At 38.6% G+C, this 16,861-nt stretch overlaps 1 protein-coding gene across 16 annotated transcripts in view; it reads right to left on the reverse strand.

Moving 5' to 3' along the window:
- The window catches only part of PARD3 (par-3 family cell polarity regulator), a 635,042-nt gene that overhangs the window by 268,816 nt on the left and 349,365 nt on the right, over positions 1 to 16,861 (reverse strand). For all 16 annotated transcript variants that reach the window (XM_057542617.1, XM_057542614.1, XM_057542615.1 and 13 more), the window contains 4 exons: positions 9,013 to 9,138; positions 7,483 to 7,862; positions 3,176 to 3,315; positions 55 to 183 (listed from right to left, as the gene is read on the reverse strand). In XM_057542617.1, the coding sequence (XP_057398600.1) occupies positions 55 to 183; positions 3,176 to 3,315; positions 7,483 to 7,862; positions 9,013 to 9,138 (775 nt within the window). The remainder of the gene's footprint in view (positions 1 to 54; positions 184 to 3,175; positions 3,316 to 7,482; positions 7,863 to 9,012; positions 9,139 to 16,861) is intronic.

Genomic DNA, 16,861 nt, shown 5'->3' on the forward strand with positions numbered 1-16,861 from the left:
AGATCCCTGCCTCATGTGCGTCAGAAACCTTTCATCTGCTCTGAATTTACACACCAGTTCCCTTGGGTGGAAGGCATCTTCTTGGCGGAAGACCAGAAGGCTCACGGTCCCTTCCATCTTGGTGCTTCTCAACAGGGAAACAACTTCCTCCTGGGATTTGCCTGCTAGATCAACTCCATTTACCTAAAACAGACAGAAAGTTTTCAGCTGCAATACTGGGCGAACAGATAACAAGAGACGAGACACACATTCTAGAACTGATCATGTCTGCCATGGAACATGGTTCATTGCATGGTACATTCTGCCCTGATCTGATAAGCCCCACCAGGCTGCTGGGGCTAACAAAGAAATGCAGATCAGTTACCTAGAAGTGAGGCAGGAAGCAGTCAATCCATCAGGTCTTATCAATAAACCAAAAGCACAGCCACTGGTGCATTAACAAGTAACCAGAGATACAAATATATCTACAACGCCAAGGTAACACAAAACTTCCTGGCTTTGAACTGGGATATCTTGATGCCCTTGTGCATCACAGGTTTCCTTACACCAAAATAAAAAGATGCCACCCTTGCAGAAGGTAGTAAAAACACACTAAAAATATTTTGGTAAAAACATTTTAGCTTTCACTGAAATTTTACTGAAAATTAGGATGATAACTTTTTAATCCCTAAAAAGCAAACACTGAAGAAGAATCTCTACTAAATAATATTTTTGGAGGGCTTGCAGTATTTCACTTCAAGATTTTTCAATGTTTTAAGAAAAAAAATTTTACCAGAAAAAAAAAAAAAGAGAGATTTGAAAATACCACTTCCTGGGGAATCTCATCATTTTTTGTAGAAAGTAAAATATGATCAGCAAGCACTACGCGTTTAACAGAAATGAGAGTGGAAATTTCTTTTTCAAAGTGTTCTATATTACTCTCTTTAGACAGAAATAGCATTTGTCTAAGGCAATTAAATGTATCATTTAAATTGTAATATCAAAACTTTCCTGTAGTTTTAATGTTCTGGAACCTTTCCCCCACTGAAAACCTTCTTATATAGCTCAGTGCATTACTATCAAGGGATTGTAGGAAATAGGTCAGTAATAACAGGTTCAGAGAAAGCAAAAATTTTCTAGATAGTTTTTAAAAATTAGTCACTTGATACTTGAGTTAAATATAGGCTTGCAAATATCCAGATACTCAGATAAACTTTTTGCCCACAGAACTGCTGATACTGTAGAAATACAACCAAGGATACTAGAGAGGTAGGTTTAAAATACACCTGAGAGCTACAGAAGATAAAGCCTAATTCTGAAGAGATACAGATCGCAGACCCTTCCTCAAAAAGAAAAGCAGGGCTTCCCTGGTGGCGCAGTGGTTGAGAGTCCGCCTGCCAATGCAGGGGACACGGGTTCGAGCCCTGGTCTGGGAGGATCCCACATGCCGCTGAGCAACTGGGCCCGTGAGCCACAACTGCTGAGCCTGCGCGTCTGGGGCCTGTGCTCCGCAACAAGAGAGGCCGCAATAATGAAAGGCCCGCGCACCGCGATGAAGAGTGGCCCCCACTTGCCGCAACGAGAGAAAGCCCTCGCACAGAAACGAAGACCCAACACAGCCATAACCCAACACAGCCATAAATAAATAAATAAATAAATAAACAAACAAACAAATAGTATAACTTTAAAAAAAAAAAAAAAAAAAAAGAAAAGCAAAAGCCTCTGTGATGTGTCACAAGTAAAGCAATTACATGATGAAAGGGAGACACAAAAATAAAGCGATTACCTTTAGCAAGGAAGAAGGGTGGGGGCCCTGCAGGGAGAGAGGGGGAGGAAGGGGACAGACTTTTTTTTATGATTTAGAGGCAAAAATAAGCTGATACACTTCCTAAATGAAACAAGCTACAACTACAAACGGGGACTAAGAGTACCCCACTTACAGCCCGAGGACAAGAGGCCCTTTCTGGAAACAATACCCTAAACACAATTTGTACTTAAACCTTCCCTTTTACTGGGCCTCTATCACTCTCCCTTTAAAACATGGTGTCATGCAAACAAGACAAAGAGGAAAGAGGAAGATTGAAGGAACCTAGGCCCAAAATGTAGACACAGGAAAAAATCTGGAAGCTATTCCTTTGCTCCGTTACTTTTCAAGAAATCTTTAGATTTCCCCAGCTGGAGCTGGGGAGTTCAAAGCTACATATGAAACTACAAGTTAAGAAAAAAGGATAATGTCATAAAAATTTACTTTAACATTAGTACTTGTTTCTTTTTTTTATTTTAAGTATAGCTGATTTACAATGTTGTGTTAATTTCTGCTGTACAGCCAAATAATTCAGTTATACATACACATACATTCTTTTTTTAAATATTCTTTTCCATTATGGTTTACCATGGGATACTGAATATAATTCTCTGTGCTGTACAGGAGGACCTTGTTGTTTATCCATTCAATATATTTAACATTAGTACTTAAATGCTAGTTAATAATTATGAAACACAGTGCCTGCCGCTAAAAATACAGACCATGTTTTCTAAAGAAAACACTAGAAAAACCACTAATAAAGTATCCTCTTTCTCCATCTTTCTCCCCTTTATTTCTACATGCACAACATTCACACAAACTTCATACATAAGAAATTATGTATCTTTATGTATGTCAAAGATAGCTTCAAAGACCAATGAACCGAATGAAACCCATGAGGTACAGAAAGGAAATTTTGAAAAACTATTTCTTTTTTTTCCTGACATTTGATTTTTATGTCTCAATTCATTCTCCACGCTGACATTTCCAAATTTCCTTGTTCTTCTCTTCAAGACACACTGTTTTCATTTACTTCATTTGTCTCTGCTCTGATTCCAGAGGAGATAACATTTCTATACTGCCAGACATAAATTTAAAGTCATCCAGAAATATAACCTAACAGACACTGTACTTACATAATGACAAATGTTATGTATCTCATAAACCAAATGTCCAAGTAACTAAAAATTTATGAGTAAACTAAATGAAAAGACATTTCTCATCAAATAACACGGAGAGAAATGTAAAAGTGAAGCGGAAATACAATGTTTTAGGATGCATACTTCTGCTAAAATATATAATTTAATTTCATATTTTATGAAAATGTTAAAAAGACTCTGAGCCTTGAAAATGGAACTTTTCAAGAATTATGGAACTTCCGAAGCCACTCACCTCTATGAGTCTATCTCCCGCCTTCAGTCGGCCATCTTGGATGGCGGCCCCTCGTGGGAGGATGTTTTTCACATAAATTGGAGCTGAGCCACCTATTGTCACATCCCGGGAAGTGATGCTGAATCCCAAACCTTCTGTACCTGAATATATAACAGAAAAAAAAAGAGGTAAACAAAATGAGATATCTTGAATTTCACAGGTATATCATACAAGAAGGATTTGTTATTATTCTCTACCTCAACTTGACATTTTGTAACTTTCACACTGACCTACACATTTAATACTTTAAAAGTTGTAAGATTTTTCAACATAGACTAAATTATGGAAGGTTTAAATGGTATATATATATATCAAAATTCATTAGTCTAAGAAAAAACGGGAACCTAGTCAGATGAAAATAATATACAAATATGCCTGCTGAATGTTTTTAAATTTGTCTAAATATTTGATTATGAAAATAAACAATTTCTCTACACAAAAAAACCTTCTGCTAAAACCCATAGTATCTAAAGTATCAAGTATTACTGTGCAATAATGGTATCCAGATTTGAAGGGTAAGCAGTGAAGAAAAGGAAGAGAACAAGTCCAGGGAAATGGAAAAGAAATAGTGAAACGAGAAATGTTTCTAGATACAGATAAAAGAACCTCCCCAAACTGACAGGATGAACCATATTATCTTTGCCTAGTTCTCTTCTAGTTCACCTAAATCCTACCGTTTATATTTCTCAAAAAAAAAAAAAAAAAAAAGGCAAATTACCCATCTGAGATCATAGCTACCAAATCTGAGGATCACCATATGATGTTTAAAGGTACTGAAACCAATGAGGCATTTACACATTACTGTGCTAGTTTGTATAATTTCAATTCCAGGCTCTTTGGCAGCTTTCTCGACAGGCACCCTTATAAGCTCAATACAGTGAAAAGGGTTATGTCACTGAAACCAACATGCAGTGAGCCAGAATCAGCCAAGAAAAAATGTGAAGATAATGATAAATTTCTAATGAATCAACAGAATTTTTATAACACTTCCAATAATGATTCATTTCTACCAGAGCTTTTAAAAACTATATTAGGTTCCATCTCAATTAAAATGATCTGAGGACAAGTACTTGCTCAATAAAGGAAGAATAAAGAGATATGTAAAGGTGAAAAATCTACAAAAGAATTCATTAATTTGATGCAGCACTCGCTAAAAAACTATAAGTCAGGGTATGAATCTCTAAGTAAACAAACATGGGCAAATAAACATGAATAAAAATGTGGGTTAAAGAAGAAACAAAGTAGAAATGACGAAAACACAGTACATGTAACAAAAACCTACAGTAAATATTCTCAAATTCAAACAGAACACTCATTTACTTCAAGTCTGAAATCACTTTAATGTGCCTGGGCTGTTAATTTCTTAAGTCTTCTGTGAAGACTTGAATGGCATACTGTCTATATGAAATTTTCCTAATTATTCTGCTGGGGCTTTTCCATATGTCTCTGTGCTTTCATGAAACTCTAATGACTTGCAATAACATTTATTAAGGAAGAATTTTAAATTATTCTCCTTTTGCAATATTAATTTCTATGAACTACAAAGACTGATTGTTATATGAACCAAAACACTATTAAAATATCAGCAATAACCCCTAAATCTGTACGCCAAAAGTTCAGGCAATGACCTTTCAAAGAAAGATAAATAGATATCAATTTTCATTTAGCAAAGCCAACAAAACATTTTGCACTGACTGAAATAGATCACTGACCTTCTCCTCTGACTTTATTAAAAAGCTAATTTCCACAAAAGAGCAGGGTATTTGAGAATGCCAAAATGACAATAAATATTAAGAAATCATAATTATGGAAGCAGGTACATAGGGGCTATTCTATTTCGACATGTTATATGACATAGTTCCAAAATTATGTCAAAGAATCATTATAACAAAGGCTTTCTTAGTCCTTAGCTTTGACCTCAGTTTATGAAGAGCTTCTGTCATTCAAATCGTGTCAGTTCACTTTGAACTGAATTTAAAGTTTAACACTGACAAACACTACATTTTAATTAATTTATTTATTTATTTTTGGCTGTGTTGGGTGTTCATTTCTGTGCGAGGGCTTTCTCTAGTTGCGGCAAGCGGGGGCCACTCTTCATTGCGGTGCGCGGGCCTCTCACTATCGCGGCCTCTCTTGTTGCGGAGCACAGGCTCCAGACGCGCAGGCTCAGTAGTTGTGGCTCACGGGCCTAGTTGCTCCGCGGCATGTGGGATCTTCCCAGACCAGGGCTCGAACCCGTGTCCCCTGCATTGGCAGGCGGATTCTTAACCACTGCGCCACCAGGGAAGCCCAAACCCTACATTTTAGATGTACTTCATTAAAAAATGTTAAATGTAACAATAACTGGTAAAAACATTGCCCGTTAACTACAATGAAAACTTGTTCAACCTCATACAATCATTAAAACATCTGTATTTAGTACTAATCAAAGACAATGAGCATTCTTTGTCACTTTTATTTATAGTGAACATTATTTTTTTATATTTGTAAGTATTGGCAGAATGCACAGGCAGTTTCCACCTTTTGCCATACATTCTCATAGTTAATAAATTAAAATCAGGTTAGATCTATGATGCTCTGTATCAGTTATATAACTCAAGGTCAGAAAAATGTTTAAAAGAAAACCATTATTTCTATTTTTATGTTGATTGAGCATAATCTTTCTAAATTAACTTCTGTAACATGTAATCATATATTTTTAAATGCTACCAAAATAAAACTATTGATTTCTGTATTCAAAAGAGTGATTCTTTTAATGGCAAATAAAATTTCACTTCATTTAAAAAGTTCATATTATATCATAAGGTGTTAACATATAATAATTGTATGGAAAACTGTAATTAAGCAATGAATATGCCTATATCAGAGTAAAAAGGCAAAGATATTTACGAACTAAAATCTTTATAACAATGGAAAACAGTCTTCCTTTTTTGAAAGATCCCAAGCAGAATTTTATGTTTTATACAACTCTCTTTGTGTTTCTTGATATGCTTTTGCTTAAAAACCAGGTCCTTTCATTTGAGTGTAGAAAAAGGAAGAAAGAGAATCTGATATTCCTCTCATTTATGCATTAACAGGGCTAAAAAGTGTTTAAGCTGATGTGATTCTGTATTTGTAAGGGGTTTCAAAAGTGGAGTGAGGTTGCCAATTCCTGATCAGGTCAACCAAGTATTTGGAGCTTAAAAAGCCAGTAACCAGAAAGAAGGCATTTGTGGTTCACATAAAGTTCAATGAAAGAGTATGATTTAGAAAGGAAATAGGAATCTCAGAGTTTACAGAGTTGTAAACTCTACCCCAAATGGAAAGAAGAACGGTCTCAATGTCAGGACACGGAGAAGGTTCCAGTAAGAATCTGCTGCTGGTGGCCACATGACTTGAGGAAATCGCTCAGCCTCTCTTGGGGTCATTTCCAACTAACTGTAGGAGTTGGTTGAGCTCATAAAAGGAGAAATATTCTTTATAATGACACCCATTTGAAGGACATGATTTTAAAATATATAAAAAGGCTCAGCTAAAAGGGATGATTAATGGCAAAAGTATATCTCAGTGCCTGGAGGGGACGGTGATTGGGAATGAGCAAGTCAAGCCTAGGAGCCTGATCTGGTCGTCAGGGAGGCCAGCACAGAAACGAACGCCTCCTGTACACAAGGATGCACTGTCTAAGGGCGGGGACCCTTAAATAAACACACTGATGTAAGGCATAGGTAATAAAGTATTAGCAAGGCCCATTCCGATTCCCCTTGTCACCTTGAGGAAGGGAAGAATGCGATATTCTGGAAGAGCAGGAGACAAGGGGCCAGTGGCCTTGCTTCTCAGCATTTCACCGGGAACCACCAACAGCTTCAAAGGAGTCAATCCCTTCCCGTCACCAAAGGACGGGCTGAACTGAGGAAGGACTTTTAACGTCCTCTAGAGGGGCTGTATGTGGACATCGAGTGGGGCACTCAAAACAGTCAGAGCCTCCCTGTTGCTTTGGGTTTGATGGTAACATCCTGAAACCCATTTCCTTCGTTGTCAAAAATTTTACGGCAGTCGTAGCTGCTACTTTTTTCATAGAAACGTAACGCTTAAGGCCTATCCTCTGATCTTCTACGTGTTAATTTTTATACAGCAAAGTGAATCTGAAAAGCATAAAAAAATATACAACTGTAAATCCTTTTTTAAAAAGACGTATCAGTTCTTAATGATGAGATAAGACTTAGGATGCTTTGGGTTAGTTGGTTGATTTTGAAAATAAATTCCGTGAAAAACAGGAAGACAGGTCATACCTTTCTTAAGCTGGATGTTAAGCTTCTTGCCTACTTTCTTGGTGTTGTAACCACTGCTGGGACTGAACACGTGGTGTACGGCTGGGCCCGGAGCAGCGGACGGCTTTCCCGAGGGCTGTGCGCTCTGAGGTAGGAGTCGGGGGTGAGGGTCCGCGTGCTCGGGCAGGGGGTTCGGCCGGGGCACCCTCGGCAGAGCCTGTGGCCCCGCGCTGTTCACACTCCTGTGATCCACCTGCTGGCTGTCGGGGCTGAAGCGGCTCGAATAGTAATTGTTCCTCTCGCTTTGGGACAGTTGTTCGTACTGCTCTTTATTTGCTGCGGGAACCACATGGAACCAAATGATGGATGTCCGCATGGCTTGGCGAAACATATGTTGTGCTCTGGGTTTGAGAAAGAATGGAAAGTTAGCAAATGAAGACTGGCAGACTCGAAGATGTTATGAGCTTAATTAAGGATACTCATTAAGCAACAAGGACGGACAGACTTCGTTGAAACTGAAAACAAAATTCTCATAACCCATTTATCAATCGGGTTTGCAAGCTCTGATAGCAGCGGGGCTGTGTCTCCAAATATACATTTCTCATTCTCTAGATAAAAATGACAAAGTTATGTACAACGACAGGCAAAATACCAGTATTTTGGTATACCCGCCACAAAATACCCTCCACTGTAAATCATTCAATCATACTGTAGTTTTAAGCACAACAGGTATTATCATTTCAATATTAAGAGAAATTAAATATAACCTTCTCTCTACATTATCCAATACAACTTTTAAAAATCATAAAGTATTTCCTTACAAGGAGACCAGTTGAGTTTTTAAAGAAATATATTTATAAGTATACTTAGAAAACTTTAGAAAGTAACTATCCATTATTTATCAGAAAAATTAATCCAAGTTTGTGCACGCAAAAATCTCAGGAATGCCAATGCAGCTTCAATAACTCACAATGTTAAGAGCTGCTGGTCACAGTGCTATTCCAAGACCAGCCCTAGAAGCTACTCCATCTTATCTGGATCCCTAGTCAGGTCTTTAACCAAGTCCTTATGATTTCTGCTCATTCTTGCCTTGTTTTATAGGAGCTGGACAATTTTTATCTTTTTAATAGAGTAAGGGCTTGAGTCAGGATAAGGAAAATCTGAGTGGACACTGCAGGTCCAAGGAGCTTTGTCTTCCTATTTGTCACATTATATGTGACCAAGTTGGACGTGTGAGTTAAAAGTGTAATAAAAACTAGCAACCTGGTGAATTTTCCAAAAGGCGAGGAAGTGGCCAAACCGTAAAGCCTAAATTGGGCCCATGATATTTTAAGAAGTGCTGCGTCAGTCAGAGGGCATTTGGAAACATAGTCTAATGATAGTGATTACCTGGAGTTTGATGAAATTTTTAAAAGCTAGATAATGGCAGAAAATACTCCTCTCCAGCATGAAGGCAGAGACCACAGACATATGGTCTGAGGTACCCCAATCGCCCGCACTCTGTCACGCCTGATGCAGGAAAAGAGCAGCAATGAGGCAGTACACACTTACTGTTCAAATCTTCTATTTCGAAGGTCGCCATCATTAATCCTGACAATGCAATCATTCTCATGAAAAAGGTTTTCTTGTTCAGCTTTACCACCTTTCTCCAATCGTTTTACTAATAACCCCAGGGTTCTGGAACATTAAGAATGCAAATCATTACACACGTAATATTTCCACCATGCACAATGCCCTACTGCTTTAATGCCGGGATTATACTTACAAAGACTGCCTAATAAAAGGGTGCATTAAATTGCTATTCAGACATTTAAAAGTAACACCAACACAGAAATCACAACAGTATAAATGGTGTGTAGAAAGGGATTCTTTCAATAAATATGAGCAATCGTTTCTGGCGTGTCAGTGTTATGCTTCTGAAACAAACCGTACACTTCTCTCTATGCTTAAAAATGCTCCCGGCAGAGCTGGCCTGATGGCTCATGGCCGTGGCAGTGGGCAGCATGGATGAGCATGGACTTGTGAGCAGCTCTGGCAGTTTTCTGTTTTAAGCTAGCTGGTACAGTGCTGACGGCAGCCCCACCTTTCCATGAAAGGAAAGGTAACAAGGAGAGGCTAACCTGTACATTTGAGATGGAAAATTGGGAAGATTCCAAAAATAGAAGAGTTTCCATTCTTGGCATCTGAATTTGGTAATGCCTCATGTTCTGAATTTCAAAACTTCTTAGGTCTCTCAAAAGTAAGTAAGTTGTTGCCATTATTCCCATCGGAAGAAAATAGAAAGCCAGCGACAAGTTCCAATAATGCCAGTCACCATTCACCCCTCCACGTGTACTCAAATTTCAAGTCAAAAGAAAAGCCCAGATGAACTTTTAGAGACACATGATGGAGGGGAAAAAAAAAAAATTTATTACAAATGTACTTGGTCTAGAGCACTAACTCCTTGACTGACAGGATGGACATTCTATATACCCTGGGACAAATAACAAACACTATATATGAACACAGCTTGATACGAAATAGGAATCTCCACCTAGTTCTGATGCTCTGACTTAATTGACGGTTAGCATATAATCTGTATTATGATCATGTTAAAATTTTTATGAACTTATTTTTGGCTTGTCCCAAGCTTGCATTTTCTTTCATAATCCTAATATTTAGAGACAAAAAAAAAAATGCCCATACAGAAACTAGCATTTAGGGGACTTCCCTGGCGGTCCAGCGGTTAAGAGTCTGTGCTTCCAATGCAGAAGGTTCGGGTTCAACCCCTGGTCAGGGAACTAAGATCCCACACGCCACACAATGCGGCCAAAAAATTAAAAAAAAAAAAAAAAAGAAACCAGCATTTAGAATCCTACATAAATTAAAGTTGAAGACACCATCATTTCCAATCGCCTATCTGTATTTTCCAATGGAGTACAATTTGCAGTACCCTGTATATGCTTTCCAGTAGAAAGATACTCCAATAGATAGCATCCTTCTTCTTTTAAACCTTTGCAGTAATTGTTGTTGATCTCGCTCCCCTGCTACTGTTACCTGTACACACACCTTATCTCTACTGTTGCACTGTCAGCTCCTGCAAGGCGGGGAAGGTGGGACTCAGCAATACATGCTCCAGCACTCAGCTCGTAGTAAGGTCTTGACAAATGACAACTGAATGAATGGGTGCTTGAGTTTAGCTGAAGCAAACAAGTCTCCTATTTCTAATAAGCTTTTGGCAAAATAGAATAAGTGAAATAAAATCCAGATTCGGATCCTTTTTTTCATGACGGTGTCACTTATACCAAACATAGGACTGAGCTGAAATGAATTGAATTAAAGCAAAGGTCCTTCTTTGTTTGTTTGTTATTTTGCAGTTTAACCTTCTTTCTTTCATAAACATTTACTGAGTCACTGCTTAACTTCACTCTAATCTTTATTATTAAATATAATAAAGAGGCATGGTGTTTTACTATGGTTAAGCATACCTACCTACAAGAGTAAGAGGAGATAACATTTAAATTGCCTTTTGTCATGTTACTATTTGGGGATTAGCACCTACTAGTGTAAGAGTCTAAGAAGCTTGGTGACTAATGAAAAAAATATGACGTAGGTCATTTTTAGTTACTTGCCACCGTATATTGGAACTATTGATAAATAAATATAAAAATTCTCTCAGCTCAAAGATAAGAAAAAGTACACTGACACAGCAGCATGAGCAACTTAACTGTCTGGGCTCCTACTTGGCAGGAAGCGATCTCTTAATGTGCCACACCAATAATTAAGTGACCGCTAAAATGTCACCAAGCCCACAATCTATCTCCCCAAGCTTCCCTACTGTTCATTTGTCTCTATGGGCGACTGAACAAAGTGTTCTATCAAAAGCATCCCATCATTAAGATATACCTATGACTCCATTGAATGGGACAAAATAATTAGAGAAATCAAATTAAATCACAGTTGTTGGTAATAGTGGAACCAGAAGAAGACACTGGGCCACTTCGCCATCCAAGCAGCCATGTGAGAGCACAGGGGAAGGCAAAGATGACTTGGCCACCCATGGGTAGTCTTAACAGAGCCACAGCTTGGTACCACACCTGTTGCTAAAAGCTGCCTCTGCAGACCAACAGGGCTTCTTTCAAGTTCATGTATTCAGCCCCTGAGTAAAAATATGCCCTACCAAGAGTCACTCCAGTTAATTAATTAGTTTTTAATTGGTGAGATCGTGAGTGATTTCTCAATATGGTTACAACATTTCTGTGATCTAAAGTGACTGAAAATTATTATGCCTTTATGTATTCTGAAATATTTTGTGTATTCCAAAATAGTCCACAGAATATTTTTAGAGAAATAGAGAGAGAGAGACTATGTTTAATGGAAATCACTTAGCAGGTAACTAGTACCAGTTATTTGTTCAAATTTATAAATTCATCTCCAATAGAACCTTTCAGTATCTATGACAATTTAAATAATATAACTTGGAAATCTGTAATTTAATTCTATAAGTGGCATTAATATTTTTCAGATGAATAGGTCTATAGATTTATATTCACTTAGGTAATCATTTTCCTTTTCTTAAATCTACTTTTTTTTCCCATGGGAATCATTCTACAATAATAATCCACAGTAAAAAGGCCTGACATGCTTCATTCACTGAATGGCTTGTCTTTCTATACAAGCCCTCATATATGGCCAAATGCATGAATAATCCTAACATACAGTAAAAATGTTACAAATCATAAACAAATACGCTATCGCATTTACATGAAATATTGCAGACATTTATTAAATGAGGTTTTAGAATCCAACGTTGTAAAAGTGGTTGCAAAACCCTCAGAATCCTCTTTCTCAGCACTAGAGGCTCGGGAGCTGATGGGGGTGGGCTGGGGGGGGGGGCGGGTAGAGGAGGAGAAAGGGAAGAATTTCACCCTGACTGACACAGCAAGTGATCAGGGAATCAACGGAACAGACTGAGTTAAGGAGAACTTAGTAGCCTGCTGATTTCTAAGTACTTGACCACACTATTAGAATCACTCTCTCCAAAAAAATGGATTAATTTAAAAGGAAAATGGTACAATCTGCAAAATTATCTCATTTGCCTCACTAGGGGAAAATGATTACAAAAGGAATGGGGATGAACTATCAAAAAAACCTTACAGGAAAATTGAACTGATAACATAACAGCCGGACTGAGAATGAAGAGGGCCCTCTGAAGGGAAATCAACGGGAAGTAATAACAGAGACTTTCATCTTCCTGAAAAATGTGTGTGTGCCAGCAGTTACATCTCCACACCCGCCACCGTCCCGGGAAAGGCGACTCGGATAGTACAATTAGAAACAAATTTTAGGGATCTATTTTGCAAATTCAACCAGCAACTAGAATTCCTTCTAAAGGAATAAAGAAATGAGTACTGATGGTGTTGTGGTTCCCATAACACTCTTATTAGAGAAAATAATTGAAGGTCGTAAAGGTCAGAGCATTTTGGCATGTCGCTCTACCGGAGTAGACAATGGATTTTCTTCTTGGCAGTTAGTACCAGAATTCCTTACTAGGGCAACCACTTTCCATCAGAAGAAGAAGCCACTTTGCGAAAAAGAGAAGAGAGGGGAGCAGGAGAAGAGGAGTTGGGGGAGGGGTGGAAGCTCTGCTTGTGGGGAACATTCCAGGGGCAGAAGCACCAGTCTGGCTGTGCTGGCTGGCACAGGAGGACGAGCAGGTGTATTATTAACATAGCAGGGAGGGCGGTTCTGTGAAGCCATGGCTACAGGGCTCCGGGGTACAGGGGACAGACCTCTTCACCTCCTGCATGAATCTAATGTGAACCCGACTTGGCAAGATGCTTTCTGAACGAGTGGATTTCTTCTGGTAAATCGGAAACATCCCCAAATCTACTCCTCTTCCCTGGTCCTTCTACCTTTTCAAAAATTTAGGGAAAAAAATACTATGTCCACTATGTACAAATCCCACTTCTGAATAATTTTCCTAAAAGAAAACATAGGTAAACACACAGGTTTCTTTGAAGTCTTTCATCATGGCTTTTGTACAATGTTTCTTAACCCCCAAAGAGGGCAAAGAAGAAGAATATAGCCCCAGAGAGCAAACCATTGAAAGGCGGCATCTCTGTACATGATTTTGGATGCATAATTAGAAATTTAACTGCTTAGATTATATTAAGGGTTGCACCACTACATTTTTACAAGGTTCATTAGCCTAATTATACACTTAATTAAAACAAACTCAGTCACACATGTTAACATTTTCAATTCTAAGTATAAATTACAGCCAATGATAAAACTGAAAATAAGTAACAAATGTTTTATTGACATCTAAATTGGCTGAGCAAGTCTGAGTTTGCTTTGATAATGTAAACTCCCACAACTGCCACCCAGCTGTATGGAAATGATCATAATTCATCTTAATAAAAGCTGACATAGTATAAACACCACAAATACTGTGAAGGCAGAGAAGGCATGAGCAGAATGGGCTCGCATCAGCAAGACCCTCTCACCTCACTGAGTACTAAACAGGGGGCTGGCAATGACCTATATTCGATCCCTCAGAACCACAGCCAGAATGCCAACTTAATATAACATCTTGATTTTTTTTTTTTAATCTTTAGTGGATGAGATAAAGTAGACCAAAAAATGGTAAAGTAAAAGTAGAGAGGGCTTCCCTGGTGGCGCAGTGGTTGAGAATCTGCCTGCTAATGCAGGGGACACGGGTTCGAGCCCTGGTCTGGGAAGATCCCACATGCCACGGAGCAGCTGGGCCCGTGAGCCACAACTACTGAGCCTGCGCGTCTGGAGCCTGTGCCCCGCAACGGGAGGGGCCGCAATAGTGAGGGGCCCGCGCACCGCGATGAAGAGCGGTCCCCACACCGCGATGAAGAGTGGCCCCCACTTGCCGCAACTAGAGAAAGCCCTCGCACGAACCGAAGACCCAACACAGCCAAAAATAAATAAATAAATAAATAAAGTAGCTATAAAATTAAAAAAAAAAAAAGTAGAGAATTCCTTTAGATTAGGGCAGAAATGATAGGCATCGTACTACTACATTTAAAGAAGCAAGATTTATCTAAATGTAAAATACAACTTTCCTCTCTAAAACAAATGCGTTTAGCATGTCCCTTTATTAGAACAAAGCAAGTCTGCAACTGAGAACGCACAACCTAAGACTTACAGGCGAAAGGCTACAGATTCAGTAAATAAAGTTAAATTGTGTTTCTTGGAAAATACTTAAATTAAAATCAAGTACACAGAGTTTCAAGAGCATATTTATTCTTTTAAAAATGAATAGCCAACTTTAGAACTCTACAGTGAACTGAAATACAGTATACAAGCCTTGGATAAATCTCTTCTTAACACCTGAGTTGTTTCCATGAAATTCAAATTGGCTGTAATTCTTTTTTTTTTTTTTTAGAAATTCACGTTCTTTTATTTATTTATTTATTTATGTATGGCTGTGTTGGGTCTTCGTTTCTGTGCGAGGGCTTTCTCCAGTTGCGGCCAGCGGGGGCCACTCTTCATCGCGGTGCGCGGGCCTCTCACCGTCGCGGCCTCTCTTGTTGCGGAGCACAGGCTCCAGACGCGCAGGCTCAGTAGTTGTGGCTCACGGGGCCGAGTTGCTCCGCGGCATGTGGGATCTTCCCGGACCCGGGCTCGAACCCCGTGTCCCCTGCATTGGCAGGCGGATTCTCAACCACTGCGCCACCAGGGAAGCCCTGTAATTCTTTACTAACAAATACACCCAACTAACTAAATAAGTGTGTTATTAGTTAGGGATAACTAATATCCCTGGGATTCTCAAATTTATGATGTAAGAGTGAATTCTCATCTCACATTCATGATAGAAGAGCTCGTTTCCCACTGTTACAAAGACTCATCAGCACTTGCCTAGACAACCAGAACTCCCAGCATTTGGAGGAAACTGTAAAGGCACGTCACAGGAACGTAAGTGGAAGGTGAAATATCATTCTTCTTGGCTGCCACTGCCAAGTACCTCACTAAAAGTATTTTACATGTATTTTACAAGTACATGTATTTTCATATTTTAACCAGACCAAGTCAGAGGAGTGTCCCAGCCCTCAGATGTGAAGACCGAGGCTAAGTGAAGCTAACTTGCCCAGACCACACTTACTTAAAAAGACAGAGCCAGATTCTGTCCCAGGCATCTCTGGCCTCAAAACATGGGTGATTCCTAACAACCCCTCTGCCAATAACATGAAGACTCAGCATGTGGTCCAGGCTGTCACTGACTGCCGCAAAGAGGGAAGACAGCACAGCTAACTGGAAATTCTGGAAGAAGATGAACTGTCTGTTTTTGATGTGTTATAGAGCAAAAGATAATAAAATAAAGGTTAGATGAGCTAAGAGTTATAACTAACGTTATTTATAACCCATGTAAATAGTAATCAGAGGAGCCAAGTTCACAGATTTTCACTGAATAATTAAGTAGAGGAGCGTGCGTTTTCTTAAGACCTTCCAAAGATGTCAGCTAACTACTCTCGTATACAGAATAGTTCAAAACTTTATAAACACTTCAGTTTTTACTTGAGAGGAAAATTATTCAATATGTGCATCTACAATACAGAAAACAAACATTTATATTTCACTCCTTTTCTATATTAATCTGATCACAGGAGTATATATTTTCCAACAGGGTCACTTTTATTTCAACTCCAAAACCTAAACATTTAAAATATTCTTTTAGGGATGTGACTTTTTTTTAGCTTTACGTGGCAGAATTTATGGACAGTAATACAAGTAAGAAAATAAGTCCAGGAAAAAAGTCATGAAAAGAAACAACATGGCAATCGAAAGGTTTGGTATTGACCCTTCACCTGATACTCTATCAAACTGAAGATAAATGGCTGAAAAAAATCATTTGGGATACAAATCAAAATTAATCAGACAAATCAAAATTAATCAGACAAATCAAACGATGGCACAGCTGTAAAAAGAAAGTTGAGAGCAATTAATAAGTAAGGCATTTGGCAGCATGAGGCAGCAGCAGAAAGCTTAAAACACGCAGACCCATACACACACACACTCCTTCTTACCAAGGACTGTTTTCCTAATTAAAGGCTTTAGATTTTTCCTCAGGTCTCACGGTTGACAATCAGGTATTGGGAATAAGAAATCTGTGAGTGCCTGTTACTAATTGGAGGATGTTAAATGAGGTTGATTTTTTTCTATTTCCCTTCCTCCAGGGAATTTGTTAGAATTAGTAGGGTGCAATGATGGGAAATAATATACGGTTACCATAAAGAGGCTTTCTCATCAACCAAGTAGGTGGAAATAAAATTCTGGACTCTGGCCCCAAAAACAATATGAATAGGAAACAGAGAAGAAGGAATTTTAGATATGAAAAATAATAGAATGTAAACTCCATGATGGCAGGCATTTTTTATTTGTCTGCTTC

Source organism: Balaenoptera acutorostrata, chromosome 3, assembly GCF_949987535.1.
Source record: "Balaenoptera acutorostrata chromosome 3, mBalAcu1.1, whole genome shotgun sequence".
NCBI classification, from domain to species: Eukaryota; Metazoa; Chordata; class Mammalia; order Artiodactyla; family Balaenopteridae; genus Balaenoptera; species Balaenoptera acutorostrata.